A 15,956-nucleotide genomic window follows, 5' to 3' on the forward strand; every position below is an offset into this window, starting at 1 on the left:
TACAAAGTTACCAATATAAGGGGACTTACAGTGACAATACAGTGTTGGTATTGCAGAAATCCGACCTTATATATGTTGGTGTTTCATTTTGCAGAGTGCACCAGCATCGTCCAATGCTAATTTTGCCGGTAATGTTTTTTTTTTTTTTGCAGTGTCTGCCAGAAAGAATTGTGTGCTGAAGATAGGCCCAGGTACCAAATGCGCCACCCGCCCCTGGTGTATAGTGCATATATGTTATATACTGTACAGTAGTTGGAATTTCCACCTTAATTCAACTACATAAAATCTTCATACCAAACCATGTTTGTTCATCTTATATTTTATGCTCCATTTATCATAAATCTTAATTTTCTTTTTAAAATTTGAAAAAATACAAAATATGCAGTGTTCCGAAAGTGATGTTCAAAGTGGAATGGTTAAAAGTTGGGGGGAAATAATCCTAGAAGTGACCACTATATTCCCAATGCCCAAGTCACAACAGGTGAGCTTTTTCAGTGCTAACCACGTGTTTATTCCTGACATTCACTTAAAAGCCAACATTAAAATAACCGCTGCAACACAAACTTTCTCGTCAACAGATATATCCCAACGGTAATTTCAGCGAAATGTTTTCTTGGAATGCTCTTTTGAAAAACAAACAGCCTACGTCATCGGCCTTTCTATGAAGCTCAAGATGAGATGGAATATTGGAATATTAATGCTAAACATTTATTCAAACACCTTTCAAAAGTACCAAGCTCAGCTGACATACAGAAAATGTACGGTAAGCATTTTATTTTTTTGAAATAGGGGATGGGATGTTCCTGTTTTCCAAGTAACTAAAATGCAGCACACACTCTCACGTGGCAGTTTTATCAGAATAAAAGTCTACATCCTGTAACCCTGAGGTTGAGCATCACATTTCTTCATCCAAGTGGTGTGGAACACAATGGCCGACGATCACTTTACTGATAATAAGGTCGGTAGCGGCTTTGATCTGGGTGGTGTGGTCCGGGCCCGGGAGGGGGCCCCTGCATCCGAGGAGGCGGCGGCCCTCTGGGAGCGGGCCACATTCCAGGACTGAGACCACCTGGTTGGTTAAAGGGTGGGCTCAGGGTGCCCTGGTCTTCGGGGAACTGCTGCATGGAGTTGGGATTGTAGTGATGAGGTGGGGGGGCGTTTACTGGGGGTCCACTGTGTTGTGGTGGAGGTCCCGGAGGTGGGTGGTTCATGTAAGGGGGCATTTGGCCCATAATGTGCCCTGGTGGTGGGGTGATTGGAGGCGGGGCTGCGGACATTGGTGGAGGCGGGGCCTGGTTGTACACCTGGGGCGGGTGCTGCATGGGGTGGCTGATGGGTGGCGGTGGCGGAGGCGGGGGCCCAAAGTGCTGCTGGGGCGGCGCCATCATGTGGTGAGCGTGGGACACGACAGGCGGCTGTCCGGGATAGTCCCCAGGCCGGTGATGGGGGGGCTGACCTGGGCCCGGAAGCGGCTCCCTGGAGTCATCCTGGATCGGCACGGTGATGAGATTGCTGTGCTTGCGCGTCGTCACCGTGGCGATGCGGTACGTCTCGGGGCCGTGAGGGGGGGGTGGTCCGTCGTGAGGGGGCGGCGGCTGACCGTAGGGGTCGTGGCCACCATGCTGGAGTGGGTTGGGGAGGTGAATGTGGTTTTTGGTCATATGGGGAGGAGGAACGCGGAACCTATCGGGGACGTCGGATCCAGGGGGCATGTGCATGGGGTCCTGGCGGCCGGAGGAGGACTTGGCGGCCCTCAAGTGGCGATGGTTGACGTGGGCCTGCAGGTCGCGCTGGGACAGGTAGGTTCGCTTGCATCCCGACACGATGCTGCACATGTAGAGGGAGCCGCGTTGGCACTGCTCGATACGCTGCACTGCGTCCGTGCATCTGTACAGGTTGAGACTGAAAACAAACACATTTTTACTAAAGCTAAATATAAGCAAGTGTGGCCTTGCTCATCTTGTCCAGTGGCTCACCCAGGACACATCTTGTCTCCTTTCTTCTCATGCAGCAAAGCACAGTCGTAGCAGAACACGTGTTTGCAGGGAATCTGGGGGCAGCGACAGAGAAAATGACATTTTTATTACGTAATAATGGAACCGTCTATGGGGGCCGACTCAGTCCTGGTCCACCATGTCCTCTTTACGACCGACTCAGTCCTGGTCCACCGTGTTCTCATTACGACCGACTCAGTCCTGGTCCACAGTGTTCTCATTACGACCGACTCAGTCCTGGTCCACCGTGTTCTCATTATTACTATAAAAAAGTACCTGCTTAAATTGACATTGACCGCTTATTACAACATTACATATGAGACCCAAAGAAGTAATTTGTCTGAAAACTGCCTGTTCATACTAGACTTCATGTTGTTGTATTTTCATTAGGACACCAGGTTTTTGTATCAAAGTCACTGATGCCAGCGTATACAGTAGTAACCAGACTAAGAAACTCAGAGCTGTTCTTTGTCTAATGCGGTCAATTGGTTCCAGACCCGACCTACAATATGAGACCTTTATGACAAAATCATGGAGATACGTACCATCCGTCCGTACAGCTGGATGGGAAGCCCACATTTGTCACAGAAGTGGATTGGGACTTCATCTCTTTCGCCGATTAAATTCAACTGTTGCCAAATAGAGAAGAGGTGAGAATAATGAGTCGGCTAATCATAATCACATGAAATATACGTTTCACTTAATAATATTCTGATGCGGTGCAGTTATACAGCACTCGATGTTCACATCAAACATACCTTATAATCCCACACGAGTGGCTGTGGGTATCTCCTCTGGCCAGCAAACACATCTCCAGCTTTACTCCCACAATCAAACCTATCCTCTTGTTTGAAGCCAAAGTTATCTGTGAAAGACAAATATGCAAATTAGCCAAGACAAACGAGATTCTTAGTAGTGATCCAAGTCTGTGGTACAAACGCACCATCTTCTGTCGCATCGCTTTTCAGGGGCCTGTTGCCGGGTCTCTGGACACGGGGTGGGGGCTTGATCCTTAAGGGCTGCTTGGATATGAGCTTGATGGGGATGCGTCTGCGTACATCCGGTCCACCCAGACTCCCAGAGCCGTCGCTTCCTTGAAGATCATTGTCTGTCGAAGGTGGGTAAATACCATCACAAAACACCTTAGCACCAACTTTGTAGTTCATCATTACAACATAGTAAATATGACCCCCCCACACACACACACACACATATAGTAATCCCTTGTTCATCACGGTTAATTCAGGTTCCAGACTATTTTCTAATGGCATGAAAAACCTGTTTACAATCTTCTAAGTATGTAGTTAGGGTTTTTACATTAGAGCCCTCTACACACGAAACAACACCCCTATAGTCACCTTTACACTCCTATTACCCAATAGAGTAGATATAATCACAGAACATAAGACATTTAAGTCACAAATAAAACTAAATCTAACTAAATCTGCTTGTGTCACAGTAAATGTAAACTACAAAACTTTAGTGGTGGCTAGACAGATGTGATGTCAGGGTTCAGAGTCGTTTTAGCTGGTGACGGGTTATAGTCACAACAGTAGCCTGTGTAATTATTATGATTATCGTGTTATTACTGTGCCTGTTGTGACATAATTGACAACCATTAAGATAACATCTCATTTCACTTTAATGGTCATTTGCAACAAACTTGTAAGCTTACTCAAAGAAAACGGTCTCAATCTCTTTTCTTCTTTTGCATTTGGAAGCTCTACTTAGAACCTCTAAGATCCAAACGTGCAAAAACGTGATTGCAATTTTCAACTGATTTTAACGTTTTAATCATGAGTGCATTGCAAATTGTGTTTTTAAAAGCATATAATCCAACCAAATGGGTAATCAGTCGATTAGGGCAATAAAAGAAACGAGCTGCAGGACAGAACTTGCCCCGGGTGCACACTTTGGGCAATCCTGCTGTAAGCTAACAGGGCAGTGCTAGATTATTAGCATTAACATACCATTCGCGCCAACAACACTAACTTAGCCACCAAATTAAGCATTTTAAAGTGGGTAATTTCCACAATTCGGTGTGCTTCTGCTGACAGGTCAACGTGTTTTGCGGCGGTAAATTCAGTAATTGTTTAATTATTGTCTTAACTTATGCGAACACTAGCATCACTTAGCCAGTTAAGCTAGCCTGGCCCACGCTAAATGTAACCCTGCTACTTTGAAAGATATCGGCATGATTCAGTACAACTACTCACTTTGTGGTTAATTGTACTCCCCTACGATATATAATTATTCCAAATATCGCTAATACCGTGTTCGGAAGGGGTGAAGAAGAAAAACTAATAACACTTACCGCTTTGGTCCATGATCCAAGCGAGCAAGTGCAATGCATTGTGGGATATTAGGGGGAGGACGGAAGGGTACAAGAAGGAAGGGAGGGGAGGACACCTAACGTCACTCTTTTCTGTTTAAGTACTGATAATTCGTTACAAAGTACACTATTCGAGTTGAGCAGAAATGCTTCTTGCAACTTTAGTCGCCCGACAGTAGAGTATGTGTCAACAAATTTGGCGATTAGAGAAAAACAAGCACATTTTTACTCAGTAATGATTTAATCTTAAAATAAACTACACACATACTCGTACTTTTAATATTTCCTCACATGGTGAAATTGCCATACGTCAATACACCTGATATTTAGTGTTAACTTAATGAAAAACGCGAAAATGCTCAGTTCGCTGTCCAATGCACGTTCCCGCGCACGACGACTGCGCGTCCCCGAACCCATGTCGCCATTTTGATTCGAAAAAATATGACTGAGTTTTTCCTGCTTTGCATGCTAAACTTAGAACCGCGTTCGTGTACGACTCGAACACGCTCTATTTGAAATAACAAGTGTTTCTGTCAGTGACGGGAAGTCGATAGGGTTCGATAAGTGTCTTTGGAGCGATTTTAAAAGGGCACATTTGACTCGGCTAACTTGAGCAAGCTAGCAAGCAGCCGCTCGCTGTCGCAGGCTGACCCTCTCTTCAAAACAAATCACTATTCGCTTACAGGCTAACGTATGCTAGCTAACGCGGCGAGCTAATTGTTAGCTCGGCAGCTAGTGACTAAGGGGTTGGCTGCTGGATAGTAAAACTACAACATCATAACGCAGACGAACAGAAACGAACGGGATTTTAAATAACAGGTAAGTTCTGGGGTGGGTGTAATGTGTTTGCTTTGTGTTCGTTCGCGGCAACTCCTCCGCTAGAAAGTTGAAGCCAAAGTTGTGAAGCGGTCGTAAGTCGGCTAAATGCACAGCGACGTTAACCGCGGTTGCTAATTAGCTTCCGTGCTACTTGACCGAAATGAGGAACTGTAGCTAGCATCGGCTAACTCATTCTTGCATCGAATAAGTTGCTTTAAAAGCACACACGTTAGCATACCAGCTAATGGACTAAGTTAGCCAAATTTAACGGCGTAAGTACGGTTAACTCAACCTCGGCGCCATTGGAGGGGGGGGGGGGGGGGGGAATTATAAGTCCGGTGCCGTCTGTGTGGACATGGACTTATTATTATTTTTCAACAATTTTTTTGCTGAATTTCAACCGCCGATATGCTTCTAAAAGTAAGCTATCTCATCGACGAAAGCGGCCATTCGGTGTCGGTTGAGGCCAGCAGGAGCTACTGAGCCATGTGCCGTTAACGGTAATGTCACATTGTGTGTAGTTAAAATATACATGAATCTACGTTTACACAAACAATCACGCTGAAATGTAGGATTGCTGTTATATTAGTCGCTGTTATAATTCGGGTAAAGTAAAAGTAAACAGGAATGCGCGACCCATTCGGTTGTCATTTGAGGCCAAGTTTAAACTGGTATGTATACTTTCAAAACAGCACTATTATCTTAAAAGTATAAACTAGGGTTGCACATTTCCCCATCTTTGTAGTATTCTAACGCTTTGGTCAAGCCATTTACAAACACCGAGTGCAGACTTGGAGTAATTTCAGTGTAGCTCACCTCAGTGGATAGCTGCAGTATAAAGTAGGGGCGATTACTTGCTCATGCATTTAATTGTATCTTTTGTACAAAAAAATTAAGTTGTGTCTGTTTACGCTGAGGTAGTCAACAGATTCCCCTTCAGTTTCCAAGCTGTCCAATTACAGTTTGTCTGCAATAATATGTACCCTTTCACTCTTGTTCACTTTTATTATTGTGTAACGATTTTATGCACTTTGTGGATAGTTTTAGTTGAAGTTGCTGCTAGTGCGGTCTATTTTGGATGCTAAAGTCAAGCATTTGCCTTCCAGTTGGGTGTCCACAGGGAGCACTCGGTAGGTTATTATTGCACTTGTGTACTCTGTAAATGTATGCCAGATGGACGCTGCAACTGCTGCTGCAGCACAGGACCTCCACAGGCCAAAAAAAGGAGGAAACGGTTTGATTTCCTCCGGCAGTTTTACCTTCTGCAATCAACAGTTGGTTGCATGGCGTTTGCTGAGCTAATGCTGTTGTATTTTGGTTCCACTCTTGAGTTAGGCGTCCTCTGTTTGCCTCCATAGTAACCGCTCGAGGGAAACAGACTTGAATGTGCTTGCTTTGCACAACTCCAAAAGCTTTTATAATTATAGTTGTCTTTCTTGTGCACCAGCATTCGATGCTAGACAACCTGAGGTGTTGATTAAATCCTGTTCAGCAGTTGTCCTCTCAGAGTGATGAGTACAGTGTGTATGCTTTTCGCCCACCGTAAGCTGCCTGAAATGTCTTTCAAGCCACCTTAATAACCTCCCTGTTATTTTACATTATATTATTATTTTTGTACATTTCAATTATTTTTATTGTGTATTTTTGAAGATTGTCAGACAATTTCCATCAATGTACAGTCCAACAAAGTATCGAATGCAAGATAAGGACAATGGGTAAAATGAACCTAAAACTCATGTTCATGTGCAGTAAGTGTTCATTTTTAAAATTGATATGCTGGCATAGTATAGATATATGATTCCATATCATTCCATGATATGATTGTTTTATTAATGTCACGTGCCTATCTCTAAAGGCAGCCAAGGGCCTCTTAACTGGGGGTACCAGTAGTAGTACTAGTCCTAATGCAAGTATGACTAATTAGTGCCCAAATATTTGTTTTGTCTTGTTGCTAACAGTTTAATATATGTACATCTTTGTTGTCCACCCCTGCTTTACAGGTTATGGTGAGCCTCCCATTGTCTCATCTCCTAAAGAGGCCTGTGTTTTAAAAGGAGACCCATGCTGATAAATGCCAGGCCTCGCCACGCTTTCTGTCATCTGCACGAACACAAATGCCTGCCTGCCCGTGGGGGAGGTCTGATTAAAGATATCCACATTTCATTCACTGGTATGTATGAGCACACAAATGCACCTATGAGCTCCTCTTGTAGGGCTCCACGTCAAAAGTTACAAATGGGTTTCACACATGGGTGATAAAGGTAAAAGCAAGATGGTGTCAAAGTACTGTATACAGTATATACAGCCTCACTATGTTTTGACATGGATGCTTGGGGATTTACGATAAGCTCTCGTTTGTCATTCTGATGTCAGTTATGTAGCATATTGTTTTCTGGGTCCAAATTTCCCCCAGGGCTGTTTCTCCCAACCCGGCAGCCATCATGTTTTGGAAGTTTGACCTACACACCACCTCCCACATCGACCAACTGCTTGACCGAGAGGACGTGACGCTGAGGGAGCTGATGGAGGAGGATGACGTCCTGCAGGAGTGCAAGGCCCAGAACCGTCGTCTGCTCCTCTTCCTCTCCCAGGACCACTGCATGCAGGAGCTGGTCAATCTCATCACCACAGAGCCATCCGTAGACCTGGAAGAGAGGAGCCGCTTTAAGTAAGTAACAAGAACACTGTTGGGAATGACAATGAGTGTGAGAGAAAACAATATAGAGGCTGCTGTGGCTGTACAACATTAATTAATTCCTCCCCAGTTAGTAATAACGGTGGTGTAAGTGCTGGCCAACTAGTTGCAGGTGAAGTATAGGGAATTATGCCCAAGTCCAGCACAGTTGAAAGGATCCAGTGTGAGTGTGCCCTGAAAGTCTTGGTTGTTGGTGCTTAATAAGTTATGCTATTTTTTGCATCGTCATTTAATGTACATTCCTGTTACATTATGTTAGGGTTCATATAGTCGGAAAATACCAGAGACTACCAAGACTGTGTGTAATTGTCCTCACTTCTTCTTTAAGGCTTCCCAACATTGCGTGTGAGCTCTTGACCTCAGATGTGTCCATTATCAATGATAAGCTGGGTGGCGAAGAGTCTCTCCTCGAGGTGCTGTACCACTTCCTGGAACAGGACCCACCCCTGAACCCTCTACTTGCCAGCTTCTTCAGCAAAACCATTGGCAATCTCATTGCCAGGAAAACTGAAGAGGTACATCAGTGTAGAAATGCATTACATCATATCAGACTGGATTATGCTTCAATGTATTAAATACGCCATCCCCTCCAACGGCATCTTGATTTTTAGCTCTGCATCAAAGTTGAGCTTGTGATGTGCAATTCTCTGATGAAATGCTAAGGGCGATGTGACTACAGAGCGTCAACTCCATGGCATTGCTGCCTTGGAACTTATTGAATATTTAGCTTGAGAGTGAACAATGGCAATTAAAAAGAGACAGAAAGTCTTACTGGAGCGGGAACTAAGTGCATCATATTGTAAATGGTAATAGAGCACAATTTGTACACAAATGCAATACGCAATATGCAATTCAAAGTGTTTTAGAAACAAGAATGGATGGCTTGGAGGGGGAGGAGCCTGCCGAAGTAGTGTATGCTGACGCTTTGATACAGGAGTATGAACCAGGCTTTAATGGGAGGTGTTTCTAAACTTTCCGTTTGTCTGCCACATGGCGTAATCTTAATCTTCTGCTCTCAGGTGATCACCTTTCTCAAGAAAAAGGAAGGCTTCATTGGTCTGGTGCTGAAACACATAGATGCATCGGCTATGATGGACTTGTTGCTTCGCCTCATCAGTTGTGTGGAGCCTGCCCCCTTGAGGCAGGAAGTCCTCCATGTAAGCTCCACAATTTCATCTATTGTGAGGGTATTGATTCTCTGAAATACACATATATTTTTTTTCACTAAGTGGCTGAATGAAGAGAAGCTGGTTCAAAGACTCATCGAGCTTATCCATACTGGTAAAGATGAGGAGGTAAGGGTCTTAAGGTTATTTTGATGCTATTTTTATATGCATAGTCTGATTCCCCTTTGGTTTGTTTTTTTCCCCCCCAGAGACAATCAAATGCATCCCAAACACTTTGTGACATCATCCGCCTTAGCCGTGACCAGGCCAATCAGATGCAGGAGAACATGGAAGCTGATCCACTATTGGCTGTGTTAGAATCGTAAGTCATTAAAATGGCGTACAAATGAAATAGTATGATTGTTCCTTAGTGATGAGTGATACCACTTCTTTCAGATATAGTACTGAGTAAAAATCAGGCTGCTATCGATGCTGACACTTTCTAAAACTACACTTAATGTGTCTGGAAAAAGTACTGTATTTCAAATCATAGCCTAGTTCATAGCAGCAATATTTTGATATGAGTTTGTCTGTAACATTTGTCACACAAAAACCTATCATTTATTTCAGACAAGAAACTGTAGCAGGTCTCCTCAAGAACATGTTTGAGGGGGAGAGGAATGAGGCTTCCATCGTTAACGGAACTCAAGTGCTACTTACCTTACTGGAGACCAGGAGGTCCGGGTAAGTGTGTAGTCTTACCAAATACGGCAAATGGTGAAAGGAAGTGAAGGCTCATCATGAATGTTTGTCTTCCCTTGTCCACAGGTTGGAAGGGCTGATGGATCTGTATTCTCAGGGTTATGAAAGGTCTTACACTGTCAACAGCAGTATTTTAAATGCCATTGAGCCCCATTTAAAGGATTTCCAGCAGCTTCTTCTAGATCCCCCAAAGGTAAAGTACTATGCTGTTAGGTCGACGAAAAAGGAATACAATCTTAGATTGTGTATGATTGCAAGCAAATTAGAGCCCCTACTAAGTAGTAAGCTGGTGCAAAAAATACAAACATACATTTCAGTGTACAATAGTCTTTTTTTTTTTTTGTAACCAGTAGTACTCATAAAAAATACACTTGTACATTATTTTAACAGCTTTTTCAGTGTTTAGACTTGTCAACAAGTAACATCTAGTATGGGTCTAATGTGTTTATATTAGTGTGACATTAGTCATGTAGTTTTTCTTATCCCATCCACAGAAAGGTGCAATACTGACCACCGTTGGCGTTCTAGATCAGCCACTGGGGAACGCTCGCCTTCATGTGGCTCGTCTCGTGGCAGCCCTTCTCCAGACCACTTCTCCCAGTATCTGCCAGCAGCTCTGCAACCTTGGCACCATGGACCTACTACTGGTTGGTTCAGCCTCTTTTGAGCCTGCTTTTCACCTTCTGAAGCTGGACCGGAACTAATCCATATGTCCCCCCCTGCGCAGGATCTGTTCTTCAAATACTCGTGGAATAACTTTTTGCACTTCCAAGTTGAGCTCTGCGTGGCAGCCATCCTGAACCACCCTTCCTCTGAGGAGCGGCTCAACGCGAGTCTGCAGAACCACAACGGGAAGCTGACTGTATCACCCACTGATGCTCACAATGAGGCAGCAGAGACAGGCGGGACTAGTGACCCACAGACCTCCATCCATAACGCCCTTGTGGCACATGTAGGTGGCTTGAGCAGCTCATTGTCCTGCAGCAACATGCATGGATTTAAGACCTTGTTCTTTTTCTTTGTCAAATGTGCAGCTTTTCCAAAAGTGTCGATTGGTACAAAAGATCCTCGATGCCTGGGAGGAGAATGATAAAATACAGTAAGCATGTTTTGGCAAATGTCATATTAGTGTGACATACCCGCTGGACATAGAATCAGTGTTTCCATGTTATGGAAACCACGTGGCTGTGACTTCCAGGTCTGAGGGTGGTACCAGAAGAGGCAACATGGGGCATCTGACCCGAATTTCCAACATGGTGGTCCAGAACCTGGAGAAAGGACCAGTACAGGCCCAGATTGCTGACCTCATCAAAGGTAAACATAGACAGGGATACCTTTTTGACTTGAATGTTTTCAAAACGAGAGTATCTCTGGTGCTGGGTGATTATTTACTTCTGGTTTCTTGTAATGCAGAGCTGCCAGAAGACTGCAGAGGTCGCTGGGAAAGCTTTGTGGATGAGACGCTCCGAGAAACTAACAGGAGGAACACGGTAGAACTGGTGAGAGGTTTATGGTATTTTGTTGCTCATCATCAAATTATGTTGTGCTGCCCTCACCTAAGGCAGAAACATCTTTGACAGCATAGTGAAAAGATAAATTCATGTGAATTCATGGAGAAGGAGCCTGTAGCAGTATAACTCAGGTATTCAAACCTGTGCCGGCCTAAACTACAATAAGGTGGCAGGCTAATAAGACGCCATAAGCTTTTTAAAATACAATGGTGCCTGACCATGAACAGATTTGTGGGTGAGACTCAGCATTTTAAATGCATGAGAAATGGGGCATCTTGGTTCTATTCGGTGCATGTGCAGCAGCATTCTGCTACCTGCTGCATAGGAGACTCCTGTTATTGATCATATGTTCCTGTGGAAATCACTTGAACATGTAATTGAAAAGTAACAGTATTTTATTGTTTTTGTCTTCTTGCAACCAACCTGGGCAAGTTGCCCAGGTTCTTAGCAATACACATTAAAAGACAACATTACAACCCGTGTAGAAAGCCAATCTTACAGAACCTATGTTAAACCAGTTTTTTGGTTGATTTAAGACTGTGTGTGCGCGCGCTCTGTGTCCTCCAGGTGAGCACACACAACATGCACTCGTCCAGCGAGGATGACGACATGGAGAGCCCCTTTCCTAACGACCTGTCACTCCAACAGGTAGGGTAGACGCTCTTAAAAACAAATTAATAACTAGAATTAGACAATAATAAACACAGTAGCGTTACCCTAAAAGGTGTCCCTCTGACCTTCCCAGGCTTTCTCTGACTATCAGATTCAGCAGATGACCGCCAACTTTGTGGATCAGTTTGGGTTCAACGACGAGGAGTTCAGTGAACATGATGAAAACATCAAGTGAGTGGGACATTGTTGTGTTGCAATATTCCCTGCCCCATACGTTTTTTTCATCATAACATTCTCTTTCTTTTTTTTTAGCGCCACATTTGACAGAATTGCCGAAATAAACTTCAATTTAGATTCTGATGATAACAGTGTAAGTGTGCTTCTTTTGTTTATGACACAGCCGCCCCTAATTTTTTTCTTCAAGTTGCCATGACAACTGTGGTCAGCATGTGTATGGCTCTACAGATCTGTGTTATTGTGTCACATGTCAGGCTAGTTTATTCATGTGTTGACGTGTTCACAGGCCAACGCAGCTGCTTTTGAGGCTTGTTGTAAAGAGAGGATACATCAGTTTGATGATGCTGATGAGGAAGAGGACATTTGGGAGGAGAAGGAAATCAACTATGCAACACAAGCTAAATCCAGAACAAGGTGAACAAGCTTCCTTGTCTATTTTAATTTCCTCACCATTCCACAAGTCATCTCAACATGTCTCCTCTCCACAGGTTTGGGGTGTCCCAAACCTCAGAGGGAAGTTCCCGGAGCAGCTTGGAAAATGGCGGTCAAGAGCAAGACTGCGGCTCGGAATCGGATGAGGAGGACGACTTTGAACAGAACACATCAGACACAGGTGAGACAGTAGAACTAGGAGTGTCACAAGATCTCGTGAGACGAAAACGTGACAAGATTTCTTATTCAGAAACGTAGGTACTAGGCCTGGGGCAGTAATAAGCTCACAATAAATGAAAATGAACTTGACACTTCTCGTCCTCAATAGATTGCCATGTGTGTTTGCTTTTCTTGCATTCTTGCAGTTTTGTCCACAGAACAACGGCATGAACAGAGTGAGACCTTGGTGCAGGGTGCAGAAGAGTGTAACATATCTAATTAGTCAATTACAATGTATTGTCATTTTTTCCATATCTTGTGTATCATTTCGTGACACCCTGATGTAGAACACACATTGTTAACCGTTAAAATTGATACAAATTGAATAATTTTCCCATACTTTAATTTTGATTTGTTTGTTTCATGGTAGAAAAACCAGGAACTGCAACGTGTAACAGTATTTCAGGGGGAATCGGGCAGTGCAAGGGGCGTCAACTTCAACACTTTTTTTAACTCGTAGTACTATTTCTTTCTATCATGCTTCCAGGTCCTGGCTGGACAGCAAATTTCAGGGACTCTGAAGGGATCGCAGCATCCCAGACTCCATCAGGGTGGGACACGCCCCCCGGGAGTGGAACCGACACACAGGAAACGGGTTGGGCCAATTTCACGGCATTCCAGCCTTTCTCTAGGTAGATCAGTTTGACACATTTCAATATGATGCAGAAATACAACTCACGAGGAGCATATGTGGTCCATATATTTGTATTAAAGTGTGTCCTCCCCTCCAGCACAGAGACGGAGCCCAGGTGCAGCTCTCCTGTGGATGTCAGCAGTGACGCAGATAAACAAGCCAAACAAAATCATGAGGAAAGCACTCAAGCCTCTTCCTGCATTGGGCCGTCGGGGGACGGGAAGAAGGCTCCTCCCGCCGCCACAGACAGCAGCTCGTCTGGAGGATCAGACAGCGAGGAGGACGCCGCTACTCCCAACGCAGCTACCCTTATAGAATCCGCCAGCTCCCCCGGCAGCAAGACAGCTGACCTCGCAAGGTTCGATTTTCACTGGTGAAATCCCCTTTTTTGGATCAGTCCACTGCATGAAAAGCTTGAATGTGTGTAACCATCTATAATTGTAACAAGAACTGCCACATTGACATAAATATAGCCTCAACTAGGACTGTAAATTACTAGGCTCTTCTCTCCAACTCTGCAGAAAGTTCTTAAGTACAAGTTTGTAAATTGGAGGAATTTTCCCAGTCAATGTAGAAAAGTGCAGTGTTGATGTATTTACCAGTAACACCAGGGCATCATGGTTAACAAAGATGGTTTGGGAAGGAGCGGGCGATTTGGTGAATAAACCCTTAAGATGTCTGCTTGAACTTGTGTGTTTGCAGCGAGGCGAGTCCTGTGTGTCTGGAGAAACTCTCTCTGTCAGACCCTCCCGAGGCCTTGCAGAAGCAGCAGCAGCAGCCAACTGACGATTCGCCCGTAACCACACAGACTGACAGGAAGTAAGTTCTCGCCAGCCAATGCTAACTAGCTAACCACAGAGCTAATTGCGGCACTCGACTGTGAAATAATTATGGACGCTGAAAACACTTTTCTAGTTTTACACGCTAATTAATTGATGCTAAAAAGCAACATTAATGGTTGGTCCCAGTGGTAGCTCGAGATTAGGGCCATGATGGCTGTGTTCCATTATTGCTAATTTATTTCAAACATGCACACAAAGTTACACTAGTGCACATCACATATTTACAGTGGAACAATTGAGCATGTATGAAGAGTAGGAAGAAGCATAGCTTAACCTATCCTACCTCTTCTCTCATTAATACTTTTAATTCACATCCTGTATCTAAAGTTGTAAATGATGAAAGAAAAACTAAATCAGTCCATTCCAGAAGGTCTGACTCAATCTAAAACAGACTCTTAACCAAGACAAGTTTTCCCATATAAAATATATATGTATTTTTTTTACCCTGCGTTAATGGGAGCATTTACAGTATTCACACTGTAGATTGCATTTCAACATGTCTTCAATTTTGAAAATTGTATTGTGCTTTTTATTTTTAAATTGAATAATTTATTTGATTTTTGAAACTGTAGTGTAAAAACTTTTCCACTAGATGGAGTAAGTATTCAAAGTGTGAGGTAAATCCCTTACTGTACATAAAGTATACAAAGGCTCGATTATTATAACTATTTATTTAACTATTGGTTTGAAATCTATACATTTTTTGGATCAAACTGAATAAATTGCTGTCCATGGCATAAAGGGACAAAAAAAACATCCAAAAAGATCTTTCGTGGTCTACATTGTGGAGGTCCAGAACCATGCGTGTTTAGCTTATTTTGACAGTTGAAATGAGTACTAGCTTTTTAATCATGCTCTTTGTGTTCCCCAGAGAGGAGACCCCACCACCCCAGGAAGTGGCCATCAATGGGCCAGTGTGAGTGCACAGGGGGTTAGCGGGTAGCGGCGGCGGCTGCAGCAGCGGGAGGTGATCCAAACAGTGACGGCGGCCGCAAACTGTAAGCCTCCTCCAGAGTGACTTCTTTAAAATAACCTCAGTGCGACTCCAGTGTTTTTACCGAATCACTCTGCCATGTTATTGGACCTGGACACTGCCAATCGACACCAGTAACGAGGCGGCGGAACGTGTACAAAAAAAGTATATATATATATTATACCAGGAAAAAGGAGGACAAAACACAGAACAGCGTTTAGCGGAACTTCAAGCCTTTTTTCCCGATGTTGCACATGAATACGTGCGGTTTTAATGTAGCAGCGATCTTTGAGGGGGTAATAACAACATTATCATTATTTTTTTATGTCCGAAACTATTTCTCTCTTACTGGTGGAACCTGAAAGATAGGCTTTTACATTGTTGCCCCATGTCGGGATAGCACAGGCTACACTTTTTTAAATACGCCTCAATAATAACAATACTTTTGTGTGTGTGTGTGTGGGGGGGAGCACTTATTCAGCCATTTCCTGTCTGTTCTAGCACAAAATGTCATGGTTCCACCTTCACCGCTGCAAGCTGTCTCTATCCTTCCTCTCAACCACATCTAGGTTTTACTATTTTTCTGTACCTTTTTTTTTGGTTGCCGTTAAAGAATCATCTTTAGTCGTTGCCAGGTGTCTGAATGTGTCATGGTGGAGGTGGAGGTGGAGGAGGAGGAGGAGGAGGAGGAGGGTTGATAAACAGAGCTCTAATAGTATTACTGTCTTTTGCTCATGTGCAATAATGTCAATTAGTCAGTCAGTAATTTAAATTCAGCCTTTTAAGGA

General features: G+C 43.7%; 2 protein-coding genes across 6 annotated transcripts in view; one reads left to right on the forward strand and one right to left on the reverse strand.

The window, feature by feature from the left end:
- Window positions 1–460: 460 nt before the first annotated feature.
- On the reverse strand, window positions 461–4,568 carry LOC131125604 (E3 ubiquitin-protein ligase Hakai-like). Its single transcript, XM_058067295.2, has 6 exons — window positions 4,309–4,568; window positions 2,938–3,102; window positions 2,753–2,859; window positions 2,540–2,623; window positions 1,977–2,050; window positions 461–1,902 (listed from the first exon to the last, which is right to left on the reverse strand). The coding sequence occupies exons 1-6, from the start codon at window positions 4,319–4,321 to the stop codon at window positions 945–947; spliced, it is 1,401 nt and encodes a 466-aa protein (XP_057923278.2). The 5' UTR covers window positions 4,322–4,568; the 3' UTR covers window positions 461–944.
- ppp6r2a (protein phosphatase 6, regulatory subunit 2a) overlaps window positions 4,410–15,956 on the forward strand; it is a 12,079-nt gene continuing 532 nt past the window's right edge. The window contains exons 1-23 of one of the 5 annotated variants that reach the window (XM_058067289.2): window positions 4,410–5,145; window positions 7,146–7,315; window positions 7,559–7,813; window positions 8,169–8,355; window positions 8,860–8,997; window positions 9,070–9,135; window positions 9,216–9,328; window positions 9,577–9,690; window positions 9,775–9,901; window positions 10,203–10,355; window positions 10,436–10,660; window positions 10,743–10,807; window positions 10,907–11,022; window positions 11,122–11,207; window positions 11,787–11,867; window positions 11,983–12,062; window positions 12,144–12,201; window positions 12,355–12,482; window positions 12,557–12,681; window positions 13,207–13,351; window positions 13,451–13,711; window positions 14,056–14,172; window positions 15,067–15,351. In XM_058067289.2, the coding sequence (XP_057923272.2) occupies window positions 7,587–7,813; window positions 8,169–8,355; window positions 8,860–8,997; window positions 9,070–9,135; window positions 9,216–9,328; window positions 9,577–9,690; window positions 9,775–9,901; window positions 10,203–10,355; window positions 10,436–10,660; window positions 10,743–10,807; window positions 10,907–11,022; window positions 11,122–11,207; window positions 11,787–11,867; window positions 11,983–12,062; window positions 12,144–12,201; window positions 12,355–12,482; window positions 12,557–12,681; window positions 13,207–13,351; window positions 13,451–13,711; window positions 14,056–14,172; window positions 15,067–15,115 (2,661 nt within the window). In that variant the 5' untranslated portion in view covers window positions 4,410–5,145; window positions 7,146–7,315; window positions 7,559–7,586 and the 3' untranslated portion in view covers window positions 15,116–15,351. Of the gene's footprint in view, window positions 5,146–5,491; window positions 5,646–5,793; window positions 5,817–7,145; window positions 7,316–7,558; window positions 7,814–8,168; window positions 8,356–8,859; window positions 8,998–9,069; window positions 9,136–9,215; window positions 9,329–9,576; window positions 9,691–9,774; window positions 9,902–10,202; window positions 10,356–10,435; window positions 10,661–10,742; window positions 10,808–10,906; window positions 11,023–11,121; window positions 11,208–11,786; window positions 11,868–11,964; window positions 12,063–12,143; window positions 12,202–12,354; window positions 12,483–12,556; window positions 12,682–13,206; window positions 13,352–13,450; window positions 13,712–14,055; window positions 14,173–15,066; window positions 15,352–15,956 lie in introns of those variants that run through there. The other 4 variants (XR_009129045.2, XM_058067286.2, XM_058067287.2 and 1 more) reach the window with 4 other exon arrangements.

The sequence above is a fragment of the Doryrhamphus excisus genome, linkage group LG2 (assembly GCF_037039965.1).
Source record: "Doryrhamphus excisus strain RoL-2023G ecotype Guam linkage group LG2, RoL_Dexc_Guam_v1.1, whole genome shotgun sequence".
In the NCBI taxonomy this organism is placed as follows: domain Eukaryota; kingdom Metazoa; phylum Chordata; class Actinopteri; order Syngnathiformes; family Syngnathidae; genus Doryrhamphus; species Doryrhamphus excisus.

Bases quoted from the DNA above. Each gene is read 5' to 3' on its own strand.
- LOC131125604 (XM_058067295.2), bottom strand. The intron at 2,051-2,539 runs GTACGTATCTCC...CGCTGCCCCCAG, and splicing joins TCCAGCTGTACGGACGGATG to ATTCCCTGCAAACACGTGTT. The intron at 1,903-1,976 runs GTGAGCCACTGG...GTTTGTTTTCAG, and splicing joins GGAGACAAGATGTGTCCTGG to TCTCAACCTGTACAGATGCA.